This window comes from Betta splendens, chromosome 4 (genome assembly GCF_900634795.4).
Source record: "Betta splendens chromosome 4, fBetSpl5.4, whole genome shotgun sequence".
Lineage (NCBI taxonomy): Eukaryota > Metazoa > Chordata > Actinopteri > Anabantiformes > Osphronemidae > Betta > Betta splendens.
This window is the reverse complement of record NC_040884.2, coordinates 16,407,762-16,420,239: the sequence shown is the minus strand read 5'-3', so window position 1 is coordinate 16,420,239 and position 12,478 is coordinate 16,407,762. Positions and strand designations below refer to the sequence as shown.

General features: G+C 47.1%; 1 protein-coding gene across 3 annotated transcripts in view; it reads left to right on the top strand.

The window, feature by feature from the left end:
* Positions 1–12,478, top strand: part of sema5a (sema domain, seven thrombospondin repeats (type 1 and type 1-like), transmembrane domain (TM) and short cytoplasmic domain, (semaphorin) 5A) — an 88,115-nt gene that overhangs the window by 46,455 nt on the left and 29,182 nt on the right. For all 3 annotated transcript variants that reach the window (XR_003785544.3, XR_003785543.3, XM_029146607.3), the window contains exons 10-14: positions 2,438–2,642; positions 4,772–4,979; positions 6,417–6,534; positions 8,566–8,747; positions 9,253–9,396. Coding sequence is in view for 1 of the 3 variants with exons in the window: in XM_029146607.3 (XP_029002440.1) it covers positions 2,438–2,642; positions 4,772–4,979; positions 6,417–6,534; positions 8,566–8,747; positions 9,253–9,396 (857 nt within the window). In the remaining 2 variants the exon portion in view is untranslated. The remainder of the gene's footprint in view (positions 1–2,437; positions 2,643–4,771; positions 4,980–6,416; positions 6,535–8,565; positions 8,748–9,252; positions 9,397–12,478) is intronic.

The following is a 12,478-nucleotide window of genomic DNA, read 5'->3' as shown; positions in this document are numbered from 1 at the left end:
ATCCCTCTATCGTGGATCCGTCAAGCCAGCAGACACGTATTCATGCATATGGGCAGATGTGGATGAGCAGCAGCACTAGCGGTGACACAGGCACCATGGAAGTGCATTTGCACATCCACACCGCATCCGGTGCCAGCAGATGACTTCACTCCGGCTTTAACTAAAATTAGTGTGGTCGCACCGTGGGTTGATTATGGAGGAGGGAGCAGTGTTCTTCAAGGATAAACAGGGATCACGTCTTCCTCTTCATCCTCATCTTTCCACCTAAGTCTCGGCACAATAGCCGCTGGACCGATGCACACTTTATCTAGGTTTCGGTGACATCTTCATCAAGCATTTGTCAATGTTGGGGGATTAGATTTACGAGCGGAGGATTTATGGCTTGCCTGTTCTCTCAGCAGCTATTTTTTTAGGCCTTTGTGCACACAAGCCTACATGTACATGTACAGACTTACAGTATATCACAGCTAGAGTTGAGCAGCATCCACTGACCAAGTATAATGCGCATCTTGGAATATGCACACAAATATGCCTACAAAAATCAAGGTTATAGATTGCTGCCAAATAGGAATAATTATGACTGTGAACTCATCACTCGGCACAAACGCTGGTCATTGATTGAGAGCTTAATTCCCCGTCTGTCTGCAGAAAAAAATCCCCCCATTTATTTGATCTACACAAAATGATCCTGCTGGGTTTATTCAGGCTGTGAGTCATTAGGATATAATAGTGTCTGCGTGTTGTGTAGGTTTCCGCGTGTCGCACTCGTAACGTGTGCGTGCGAACAGCTGTAGCTGAGAGAGACACAAACAAGACAATTTTAAGTTCTCGTTATGTGTCATTTGCGGTGATTTTGGGATATTAGGTTCTGGTCCTGTTTTACGTGGCGTACTGTAGGACACGTTGTAAACAAAAGCCCGTTTTGCACAAACATCCTGGCAGAGAGAAGCACGCTTGTGATGAACACAACAGCTGAGTGTTGGATGGGCCCTCAGCCTAATGATGTCCCTCACCTTGACTGTACCATGGAAATCACAACATCCATCTCTCTCTCTCTAAAGTCACACACTCTCACCTTTGTCTGAGGCAGACGCGCATGCAATCATGCAGCCGAGACTCTAAGGAATTCATAGACATGCATGGGAGGCGGGACGGACCAAACCTGAGACATGTGTTATTATGTGGCCCGCGCCGCACACACCCTGCACAGTTTTACTGTATGCAGGAGCCACATTTGAGTGTTTTTTATTTCCCCGTCCTTCGGGGCTTAATCTCCCGCTGGGACGGGGTCACTGATCCGTTGCACATCTTATGGAGGCCCTCCATGATTTTCATCCTTCAGCCTAGAGAAGGCCAGGGATTGATCTGTGTGAAGTTTCTATTCTGTAGCTAGTCGGCAGGAACTAATCGCCACCCAAGGTCCGGTTTTCAGCGGGCTGCGGATGTTGCCCGAGGCAAATTTGCGCGGTTCATCTGAGAGGCTACATCCCGAAACGAAAACAGTACCAGCCATTTGGGTTGGTGTAATTGCCGGCTACTGGTCGAGCCTGTTTGTGTTTCCTCCGCTCTGTCCTTGCGGAATCCGGCTCTCGGCGGAGAGGGCCTCAATCCGCAGCCCTGACCCCAGCCTCGGGCTCCTGCACTGGATGGTTACAGCAGCTTTAATCATCCAGCTCTGCCGCTTAACTGAGTTAAAGCCTCACCTGAAAAACACGCTCCATAAAAAATATACTCATTATATCGTCAGCGTTGTGGCAATATGTCTTTCAGTTTATTCGCTTCCCTTGGTAATGACCCGTTTGGTTCAACAAGTAAATCAAACATTAAATAGTTTTATTGTAGTTTTTTTTAAGGGAATGAAAATCAGCAAATTTTTAAGAGGCTTGGTTTTCAGTGGACAGGAACTGAACACTGTTGTTTTTTTAAAAATTCAGCAGTACAAAGATATAATTTATCATTTAGAATCCTTAATATTTTCTTCTTTTGTCTCTTGTGGAGGCAGCTCGCTTTATTGGACTTCCTTTAATAACTTACGTCTTTTTATGTCCCACACTTCGGGGATCCGGAGGAAGAATTTGCCGTCAGCAAAGCTGAATAATCCAAATTGATCTGCGACAGTGAACTCCACACGTTTATGCGGGATGCCTATTGCAACTGCCGCGTTTTCCAGGGTGCAAGTCATTCTTACACCATCTCCTCGATCTCCCTGGTACGAATCGTTTTGGTGAATTGTCAGACTTAGGATTGAGGAGGCCAAACCTCCACAACGAGTCAGCAGCGGACTTTAAAGCCTTGTTCAGTTAGTCATTTTTCCATCTGCAGTATTTCAAGACACTAAATCCAGAGCTTATGCTGTGCAGCACCAAAGCCTGCCATCGCTAAGAGCACGGCTTTTATTAATGTGCCCAGTCAAACCTTTTCTCCTCCACCTTCACAGTGCGGCACCATCGACTCTGGCTCCTACGTGAACCTGACTGAAAGGAACCTTCAGGACGCGCAGAAATTCCTGCTAATGCACGAGGTGGTGCAACCCGTGGTTCCTGTGCCCTACTTCATGGAGGACAACGTGCGCTTCACTCATGTGGCAGTGGATGTGGTGCAAGGGAAGGATATGTTGTTCCACATCATATACTTGACTACTGGTAGGTTCCTTGAAAACTATTTGTTTCTATTTTCTATTTGTGCAAACTGAACATATTACAACATTTTCTATTTTGCATGTCTTGCACGTTTATTACATAATTTCTATCTTTTTTAATCTCTTGGATCCTATTAAAACTAAATTATTTCACCATTTTCTCGATTCGTGTTTTTGTTGTGTCAGCGCTATGGGTTTGTTGGAAAAAGCTGAGGTGCACGCTTTTTAGAATTTGAAATAAGAAATTTAAAAAAAACACACATCCACATTCTTGCAGAAATAAAATTGCTGAGTTGTTTGTGTTCGTTAAGCGTATTCCAGCACACGCCAAAGGAGGATTCTTTCACTAACATGAGCAATGATTGTTGCCTTCACAGCCATGAAAATTGATTGTTTCACACAAAGACTGAAGGTTTTAGTGGTTTTAAGCCTCTTGAGTTGCACTTTGCGCATGAAAACAGGCCTCCAAGAAAAATAATAAAATCAATAGCGCTGCAGTTCAGAGAAGACATCAAAGCCGCGTCTTCTGACACGGCTTTAGTCAGTCTTTACCTCCATATGTCTGCCATATGCACTGGCAGAACACACACATCACACCCATGCAGTCCTCCTCAAAGAGATGGGCCAACAATCGGGTGGAAGGGAGACAGCTGGGTAGTTTATAACACACACAGACAGCTCTGATTTAGCCCGTGCACGTCTTCCCCGTCTGAACTGCCTCCCTATCACAAAACCATGTGATCGCGCTGCTGCGACAGCGTGTGATGCGAGACTTGGCAACGCGCTGGAAACGGGATGCCAGATTCACACCAGTGGCCGCTCTCCATTATGATGTAACACACGCGATGCATTATACTGAACAGGACTTGAACACAGTGACCCACTTCACTGCGCTAATGTACCAGAGGCCCACTGGGAAATGTCAACACGATCTTCCCGTTGTAGCGTCAGTGTTATTTTAGGATATTTCACATGTGGTACAAGCGCAGAGACACAAACACCAAACCTGTTCCAGTTCACTTCCTTCATTGTGGGCATCTCTCTCATAAATTCCTCCCATTGTTTGCACGAGGAGGATTATTACATCCTATTTATAAAAGTTACAGTTTGCACAGTTCTACTGTATAACTTGAGACCTAATGAGCTAATTCAAAGGTTTATGTACATTGTCCTCTCATAATAAGTAATGTGCTATAATATGTTTAATATTATGCGTTAGCCACGTTCAGCGCAGCTCTTGAGAAACTCAAAGGTCACCGATCTATCACACGCAGAGGCAGTTTAGAGCCTCCATTCAACCTGGCTGCATCCCCGTGGGATCAAGCTGGAGTAGCTGAGGTAAAATCATGGATGGGACATGCGAACGCCACACAGTAAATCACCTGGCGGGTTGAAACACAGGTCTACTAGCCGCTGCGCTCACCTGCATGTTAAGCAGCCCGATTTATTCAACTCTCCACACTCCGAGTCCCGGCACCGAGCTGGAACATCCAGGACCAGTCAACTTGAAGTACTTACTGCCCAGCGCTGCTCGGGGCAGTAGTTAACTTTTACATTCCCTACATTAAACCGATTAGCAATTCACCCTCCTGGCATGGCTGTGCACCTAATTACTTTTCCTCCATCCAGGGTATTACATGTATAATAGACGATGTTTGTTTTAGCGCTCCCCAAAGAAAATGTGGCCCCAACTCGTTCTCGCCGGGCGTAACTGACATAACATAAAGGTCACCGATGTCCACTCGTCTCCCGCACGAAGGCAAGGTCGCGTCTTTCCCTGAAATATGCCCGTAAAGAGACGCGGCCTGAAATTGTACAAGGGCTTTGCCAATTACGTGGCAGCATTTACAGCACTGCATGTTAATAGTATAAGTGTCGCCTGCCAGGCTCCACCACTCATATTGACAGTGTTATTGGTGAGCCTCGTTGTTTATTGTGTGGGTTATATTAAGTTCACATCAGCTCGGTTGCTGTTTTCGCTCATCCAGAATCTGTGTGTGTTGTCGTTTTTTTTTTTCCTCCTCGTTAAATTATTCCAGCCTCTTCTTTTCAGTCCTTCAACCTTTTCTCTTGCAGATAAAGCCGCTTTGTTCCTCCATGACTAAACCCTCGCTTCCTGTTTCTGTCCTCCAGATTACGGTACTATCAGGAAAGTGCTCTCCCCCCTCAATCAGTCCACGGGCAGCTGCCTATTGGAGGAGATCGAGCTGTTTCCACCCAGGAAGCGGCAGCCGATCCGGAGCCTGCTGATCCTGCACAGCCGCAGCGAGCTGTACGTGGGCGTGAGAGACCAGGTCATCAAGATCCCGCTCAAGAGATGCAACTTCCACAAGAGCCGAGAGTGAGTCCACGCGCGCGCACAAACACCATTAATCTCGGCGGGACGTGTCGGAAGCAGATGAGCAAACAGCAGCGCGTCGAAGCCGGATGCGGTTTATCGGAGAGGCCCAGGCCCGCGCGTGGGTCGGGGGATGCTGAGATTTCAAATCCAGTAAATCAGCTTTTGTCTGAGCCACCAGAGGTTCCCACGGCCGCTCTCCGTCCGTCCGTCCGTCCGCCCGCCTTTCTCGCGGTTGCCCATCAAGCCACATGCCGCCCGACTCTGAGAAGATCTGAGAAATGGGTGCGAGCGTGCGTGTTTATCAGATATATCGAGTTTCTGTCCGTCTTGAAGACGATCCGTCAAGGAATAAATATTGGCAAAGAAAAACCCGAGACAGGGGCCCGGGGTGTGAAGACTCACCGCGAGGTTGGGATCCCATCCATCATCGCATGCAGAGAAGGACTCACACCTGCATTCCTTATTTCCCGCACAATGAGCTGTTATTGGAATCCGCCACTGAGCCGAGGCGTCGCGTTACAGCTGCGGCGCTGTGATGTCACCGATTCAGACGCACAAAGACAGAGCAGAGGAACAAAGGCGGTGCCTCATCACCTTCATCACTGACACGTCTTTGAGGTTCACCTGCGTGAAACGTTAGAACCTTTGTGCGGCGGCGTGGCTCACGCTGTCAGGCGTCGGGCATGAGCTCGCCGCTGCTCGCCGTCGGGAGCAGGCGCTACGTCAGCGTCTTGTGTGGGCGCGTGTTCCGCAGACGATGCCGCGTCGCACGCGGTCGGCTTTAATGAAACCCGCGTCGCCCCGTGGTCTTTGGCTGCGTTTTGCCGCCGTGTCAGATTGTGCCGATGCCTGCGGCGCCGCGATATGTCATTGTGTTGTCACTGCGGGCCACGAAAAGAGGGACATCAGGCTATTTATTGCACTTGATAAAGCACCTGAAGCAGATACGTCTATCTCTTCTACAGTATCGTCACAGGGAATATTTGTTGACTTGATAAGCTATGTGTGTTTGTGTGCGTGCTGTGTGTGGTTGTGCGTGCGTGGTTGTGCGTGTGGTTGTGCGTGTGTGTGCGTGTGTGTGTGTGTGGGTGTGAATGCAGACCTGTAATCCTGGGGCCAGCCTGAAGATTACCTGGGAAATCAGTCGGCTCCTTGTGTTAGGGTGTAATTTGAGGATGCGAACGTGTTGCACTACAATTCTCGTCTTCTCTTCTCTACATGCATAAATGAACCACGTTGAACAGGTATCCTGCTCTTCCTTTCCATCTGTCTCCTCACATCTGCCTCCGTACTGTACCGCGCGTCTCGCACGCCGCCTTCTTCATAATCTCCCTCTTCAACCTGATGTTTGATTTAACGCGCGGCGTGAAGCCATCTGTGTTCAGACGAGGCGGGTCAATAAAAGCTCATTAAAAGCCAACTTCGTTTCCCCACCAGAGCGTGCGTCGGGGCCCGGGACCCGTACTGTGGCTGGGACCTGCTGCTGAAGAAGTGCACCACTTTGGAGGAAAGCGTCCGAATGAGCCAATGGGAGCAGAGCATCACAAAATGCCCCGTGAGTCTCGCCGCTGGTCCCTCGGTGGACTTCACCTGATTTCTCCCTGTTTGTTGATGTTGTTGTGCTTTAGAGCTGCAGTAATTATCTCCACCAGGCCTCCGCAGTCACTCGCCCCTCTGCGTGAATTTAATACTCACATTAATCTGTGCCCCGTCTCCTCCGAAAGCCGCCGACTGCTCTGTATTCTCTCCATAAACCCACAACTTACGATCAACACCGCTTTGAACCAAGCTGAGGAACGCACATCTCTTTTGCCAGAGAAGCGGCGTCTTGGGACCGGACGACGTGCCTCCGAGTTCCCGGGGAACGACCGCGAGCCTCGCTTCAATCGCTCACGTCTGAGTGCGCGTCCATTAGATAAACAGCGCTTCCATTCGCTTCAACATGCGCCAGATCTGGGAGAAATATTAGGGGGGTGTCGGTTTCAGCAGGGCTCTGCCCATTGTTACTCATCGCTTCGGAGGCAGTCACAGCGGAAAGTGGCCTCGCGTGAGACCTGGCTGTCAGTCTGCCGAGCACCCAGTGGCATCTGTCACCGGAGCCCTGGCACACACTGTGTCCACATATGAATTCAAACGTATGAGATAGTTGCAATCATGGAAAAACTGGAAGGCGTCTGGTAAATATGCTAAGTCGGTGCCACGCTGTTTCTTAAAGTCTGTAATCATTTTTGTTGTCTGATTAATCAGACTTGCAGTTCATTTCTCTCTACCTAGCAATGGAGCAGCAGCAACTAATTAACATGTGTGTTTAAAAGGTGTCAAACAATAGACTCCTCACTCGATTTTTCTTTCTAAATAATAAGCTGTAAAAATAATGATCTGTGCCTTGAGTCCAGCTTTATTTAAATGAACAATAGTGTCGATCTTCTCAGCCAACTCTCAGCAAAAAGGACAGTAACGTGAAATTATAGCTTCAGTCAAAGATAATAACCGATGTAATTTCAGATGGTCACATACAGTACCAGCGCCCACACGGCTGCCGCTTATGTATTCGCTCGCTTAACCTTGGTCGAACTAGGTCCAATCCTTTCAGAGCGCGGATGAATTAACTTCTGGCTGTAATGACTTCGTATGCTGTGGGAGGAACACGTTCCGAAGCCAGACCAGGAAATTATCCGCTCGCAACGATTCAACGCCAGCACCTGAAAAATAACTGTTGCGGCTTCGCTCCCAATGAATCCATTAACAGCTGCCGAACGGCTGGCTGTGTTTCCGTTCCTGCAGAGTGGAAGTGTGAAACTGGAGGCCGGTTAAGGGTTTTACGGGGCGGGCTGTGCAGGGTAAACGCTTGGCCGACCGATTAACAATAGCACCAACAGCACCGCAGTCTGCTGTCTATAGAAAAACATGCATCTTTGTGTTTGAGTCTGTTTAATCAGGTACAATTACAATTTCAAGTCAATAAATATTTTTTAAGGGGCCCGGCTGTTGTAAAAGTGGTTTTATTCTCTGTGCAGTATAAAAACACAGCATTAAGAGAAACCTGTTGAATGTTTGTTCTGTAAAAAAAAGTATTTTTCTTATAATAAAAAAAAACAACTGGAAAGTGTTTTGTACATAACCCTCAAATTCACGTGTTCTTATGCTCACGTGCCCATGACCTCTGTCAGAACTCAAAAGCCATACTGTACCTGTAACATCGAAGGCTTCCTGTTTCATTCTATTTTGCTTCACAGATCTATTTCTGCAGCTTGTTTCCCTTCGCCGTGCTTTTTGTCTTGTGTGTCTGATCATAGCCTTCATTCGCTTTCCTCAATCTCATCATGTCCGCCAGACATTTTTTTTGTATATCCTCCACATGTTTACAGCATATTTCTGTGCCCATAACTGCACAATTTGGGACGTAATGCGGTTATTCTTGCATCTATTTGAGGGAAATTGATTTCGGTTTGCATCCGCCGTTGCCGTGGGCTGCATCTCCCAGAGCAACACATTCCTGAGAGCACCGGTGTAATGCAATGAGTGGATTCTGAGAAAAGCCATTAGCCTCATATGCTTTATATTTGGCCCTTTTTGTTTCCAACAGATCCGTAATGTGACAGTCGATGGAGGCTTCGGTGCCTGGTCAGGCTGGTCCATGTGTAGCCATAACGACGGAGGCAGCGCGGGGTCATGCCTGTGTCGCACGCGGGCCTGCGATAGCCCTGCTCCCCAGTGCGGCGGCCAAAGGTGTCACGGCATCAGCGTGGAGGTCGCCAACTGCTCAAGGTGATGCATCTGCCATTACTTCTCTTTAAGCAAAGCCTGTAAATGTACATGTCCATCCCAATGCAGAAACATACAGCAAAGCAAAGATTAGTTAATCAATTCTCAGCATCCAAACACACACTCGTTAAAAAGTCACACGTAGTAAATTTGTCTGGGTTGCATATTTAGCATCAGTTATCTGCGGCTAAGTGTTGATTAGATATTGTTGTTTCTACTCTCTCAGCTGAAAAGTTGTTGATTTTAACACTCAGAGCTAAATCTGGCGCGCTGCTGCTGCTGCTGCTGTGCATCTGAATGCTGCCAACGCGGCAAATGAGCAAACTCTTCACAACAAGAAAAGCTTTGTGAGTTCATGAGAGGAAGCAAGGAGCATAGAAAAGAAGATAGAACAAGCGCCATCTATCACGGTGTCAGAGCCCGGTTCTGTTTTTGTTGCTCTGGGTTTGGGCTGCCTTCCTCATTACAAGTGGCTAAAGTAACTCTGACTGATGTTGCATCGCCATAGAAACGGAGCCTGGACCCCCTGGACCGCTTGGTCTCCGTGCAGCACCAGCTGCGGCATCGGCTTCCAGGTCCGTCAGCGCTCCTGCAGCAACCCGACCCCTCGCCACGGAGGACGAGTGTGTGTGGGCCAGAACCGAGAGGAGAGGTATAGTTACGCACGCCCACACGCCTTCATCCACATATTAGTGCCCCGGTTGGAGCAGAAACTCGCTGCGGATGCACAGCTGTATTCCAGACACGGGAAAGTTTGCTCCGTTTGAAACCTGCAGTTGCAGGTTGCAAGTACGACTTTCAGGGTGACTTTTTGTGTTCTCTCCTTCCTCACTTCTTTCCAACTTCATGACAGCCAATTAAGCCAATGAGTGGGATAGGCCTGCGCTTGGCTAATTATCTGGCTTCCACACACAGACCATGTCTAGGTTTTGAAGCTTTGGAGACTGGCGTAGAATAATCGCCTTTTTAAAGATGTTTGTGTGGTTTCTAAGCAACCTTGTAGGCTAAAAAAGATGTTTTCAAGGAGAAAGAATGTGAAGCAGCACAATGACACACACAAAGCAGCTCAGGTAAAAAAAAAAGAGTCCGTATAGATGATAGATCTTCTCGAAGTTGAACCGAGCCTGGTTATTTGAAAGTTTCGTTCAGTGTTTCAGTTTGGTATTTTTCCAGATCAAAACACACTGAGGCAAGCTGCGATGGGATGCATAGTCTCATATACCCCGGGGTCATTATCAGCCGGACCTTTACTGTATAACGATGTTACCTAAAGCACCGGCGCATTCTTCTCCTGTGTCCACGGTGTCTTGTGCTTTTTTATCCAAACACCTCCATTAACCAGAAGTGAAGGCAGGAAAAGTGCAAATAAATACAGTTCACAGAGCACAGAGAAAAATAGGAGAGAAATAAATTGTTACCAATTGTTACCATGGCAACGGAAACAGCATCGCAAAGGACAAGTAATTGGATACAGCCTTCAAGGATGAACCTTATATTAGATGTTTTTTTTCCCCCCTCACTCGTCTGCACTTTTTCATTTCCTCTCTCCCTTCTCCACCCGCCTGCCTTTCTCTGTTCTTACTCACTCACTGATGGTCCTGGTGGAGCAGTGCTTTACTCAAGGACTGCTCCACCAGGAGCTCAGAGGAAATATACAAAGTGACCAGCACAGCCTACTTCCTCACGTACTGCACCGAGGAAAATGCTGGCTGGCACTGCAGACCACAGGAGGCCAGGAGCGGGTGTTGCCGCCCCCACTCGCTCCCTCTCCCAGCTTTAATCTGCTTTGTTTCATCTTTCCTTCCGGCTCTCGATACTTGCTCAGTTCAGCTATTTAAAACACCTTGGGCCGGTCAGGGGCCAACTGTGAGGGCTGGCAAAGTAACCTTGCGAGTGAGGAGGAGTGTTTTGTCTGTGTGAGAAACAGCAAGGACAGAAAAAAAGGAGTCAAACAAATGAACAGTGAGGCAGACAGATAGAAAATGGATGTGTTAACGGAGGCATTATGCTCTATCAGTAAGACCCGGGAAACGGTATTAGAGCTAATGTCATAAGGAAACATTCAGTAAACTGAGAATTTATGAAATGGAATTTACTGTGTATATTTGGAAATATTCACTTATGGAATGTAAAAAAAAAACCCAGTTGGCATCTGTACTAAAACTTTAAAAGCTTTGAATAAAATGAGCTCCTCAAATTAGTACATCACAGAGTTCTACTTACGTAGTACTTCATAGACTACTACCACAGAAAATATCAACTCACAATCTATATATAGTATATATTACTGTATATTATACTCACAATAGCGTTAACATACTACACAGGTCATGAGCAAGATAAATCAGTTAATTATAATTATAAGTATTCAGTAACAGAAATGTAAATGCTGTCATTTGACTTTGATAAATCATGCAACTTGGCTGGATGCGATGCTGGCGTGACCACAGTGCACACGTCTGATGTCGCTCACAGTGGTCGGAGGGACCACTCGGGGTTTGTGTGTTCGCTCAGACACATGAAAAATAAGAGGGAACACTGATCAAGACTGAGCCAGAGGGAGGAGAAGATCAGACGGAGAAGCTAGAAAGTGACGTGTGCTCAACATGAGCAGACTCAGACGTGTCTCGGGCCTCGTGCAACCAATTAAAACGTTGTGACTCCTTCTCAGTAAATGTGGAAGCCATGTAACCAGTCAAAGCGTCCATCAAAGCTGTGGGATGGGATGAAAACAGTGTTTAGTTCAGTTTATTGAAGCAGCCTTATGTCTAACGGTGCATGCAAACAGTATAGCGTTAGCTCGTGTGTACATAGATGCGTGTTTACAAGAACTAAACTACTTGTCAGCTTGTCTTTTAGCCAATCGGCTTCCCATAAGTTTGGCCCTGATTGGCTGCGACAGACAAAGCTTTTAACGATAAAGCAAATGTTCCAAAACCCAAACCTGCAGGCTTAAATCTGGCTGGTTAATGCCTGCATTTATGATCCGTCTGTTGGTATTTCCCTCAGCTACACCATCCACACTGCTTACTCAGCCTATAGCAAGTCATTAGCAGTGTTTTAGTCCGATCAGCTGTGTGTTTGCTGGAGATAAGATAAGTTCGGATGGATTGAAGCCGCAGACTTGTCTGGAAAGATTAAAGTGTGGATGATGATGAATTCGAAGCTCTAAATCTGCTTTGTATTGATCGCGGCGGCCTTTTATTGTGTTGCTGGGCAAGAAGGGGGACAGCGTGTGTGCACACATGCGTGCGTGTGCGTCTTTCTTATGGTCTCAGGCGTGTGCATGGCCATACTCTTCCTCACTTCTCGCCACGCTCCTCCTCCCCACTGTGTCAACCCTGCAGATTATTAAAAGGGGAAAAAGAACACACTGCTCTGAGGCTTTTTACAACCAGGCTGTACAGAATGTAGCTTTTGATTCTCCACGAACAATGACTGAGTATCTGGGAATAGTACAATGGAAAGATCCAGCCCGAGCCTCCGGAGTCGGGGCATAAACTTGAAGCTATTTTAGCGAGATGACGATGACTTACTGTAAAAGACGTGCGTGTGCCAAAACACAACGAAACAGCAATAAAAGGCACTTTATAGTGTGTGTAAAAGTTATAAAATAAATGATATGGCTCTAATAGGCTGGCAATCAGATGTCGTTATAGTGTAATGAAGACGGAGCATTTTAGACGTGGCATTAATCCTGTCTGCTAAAACGATGTAATTACACATGATGAATG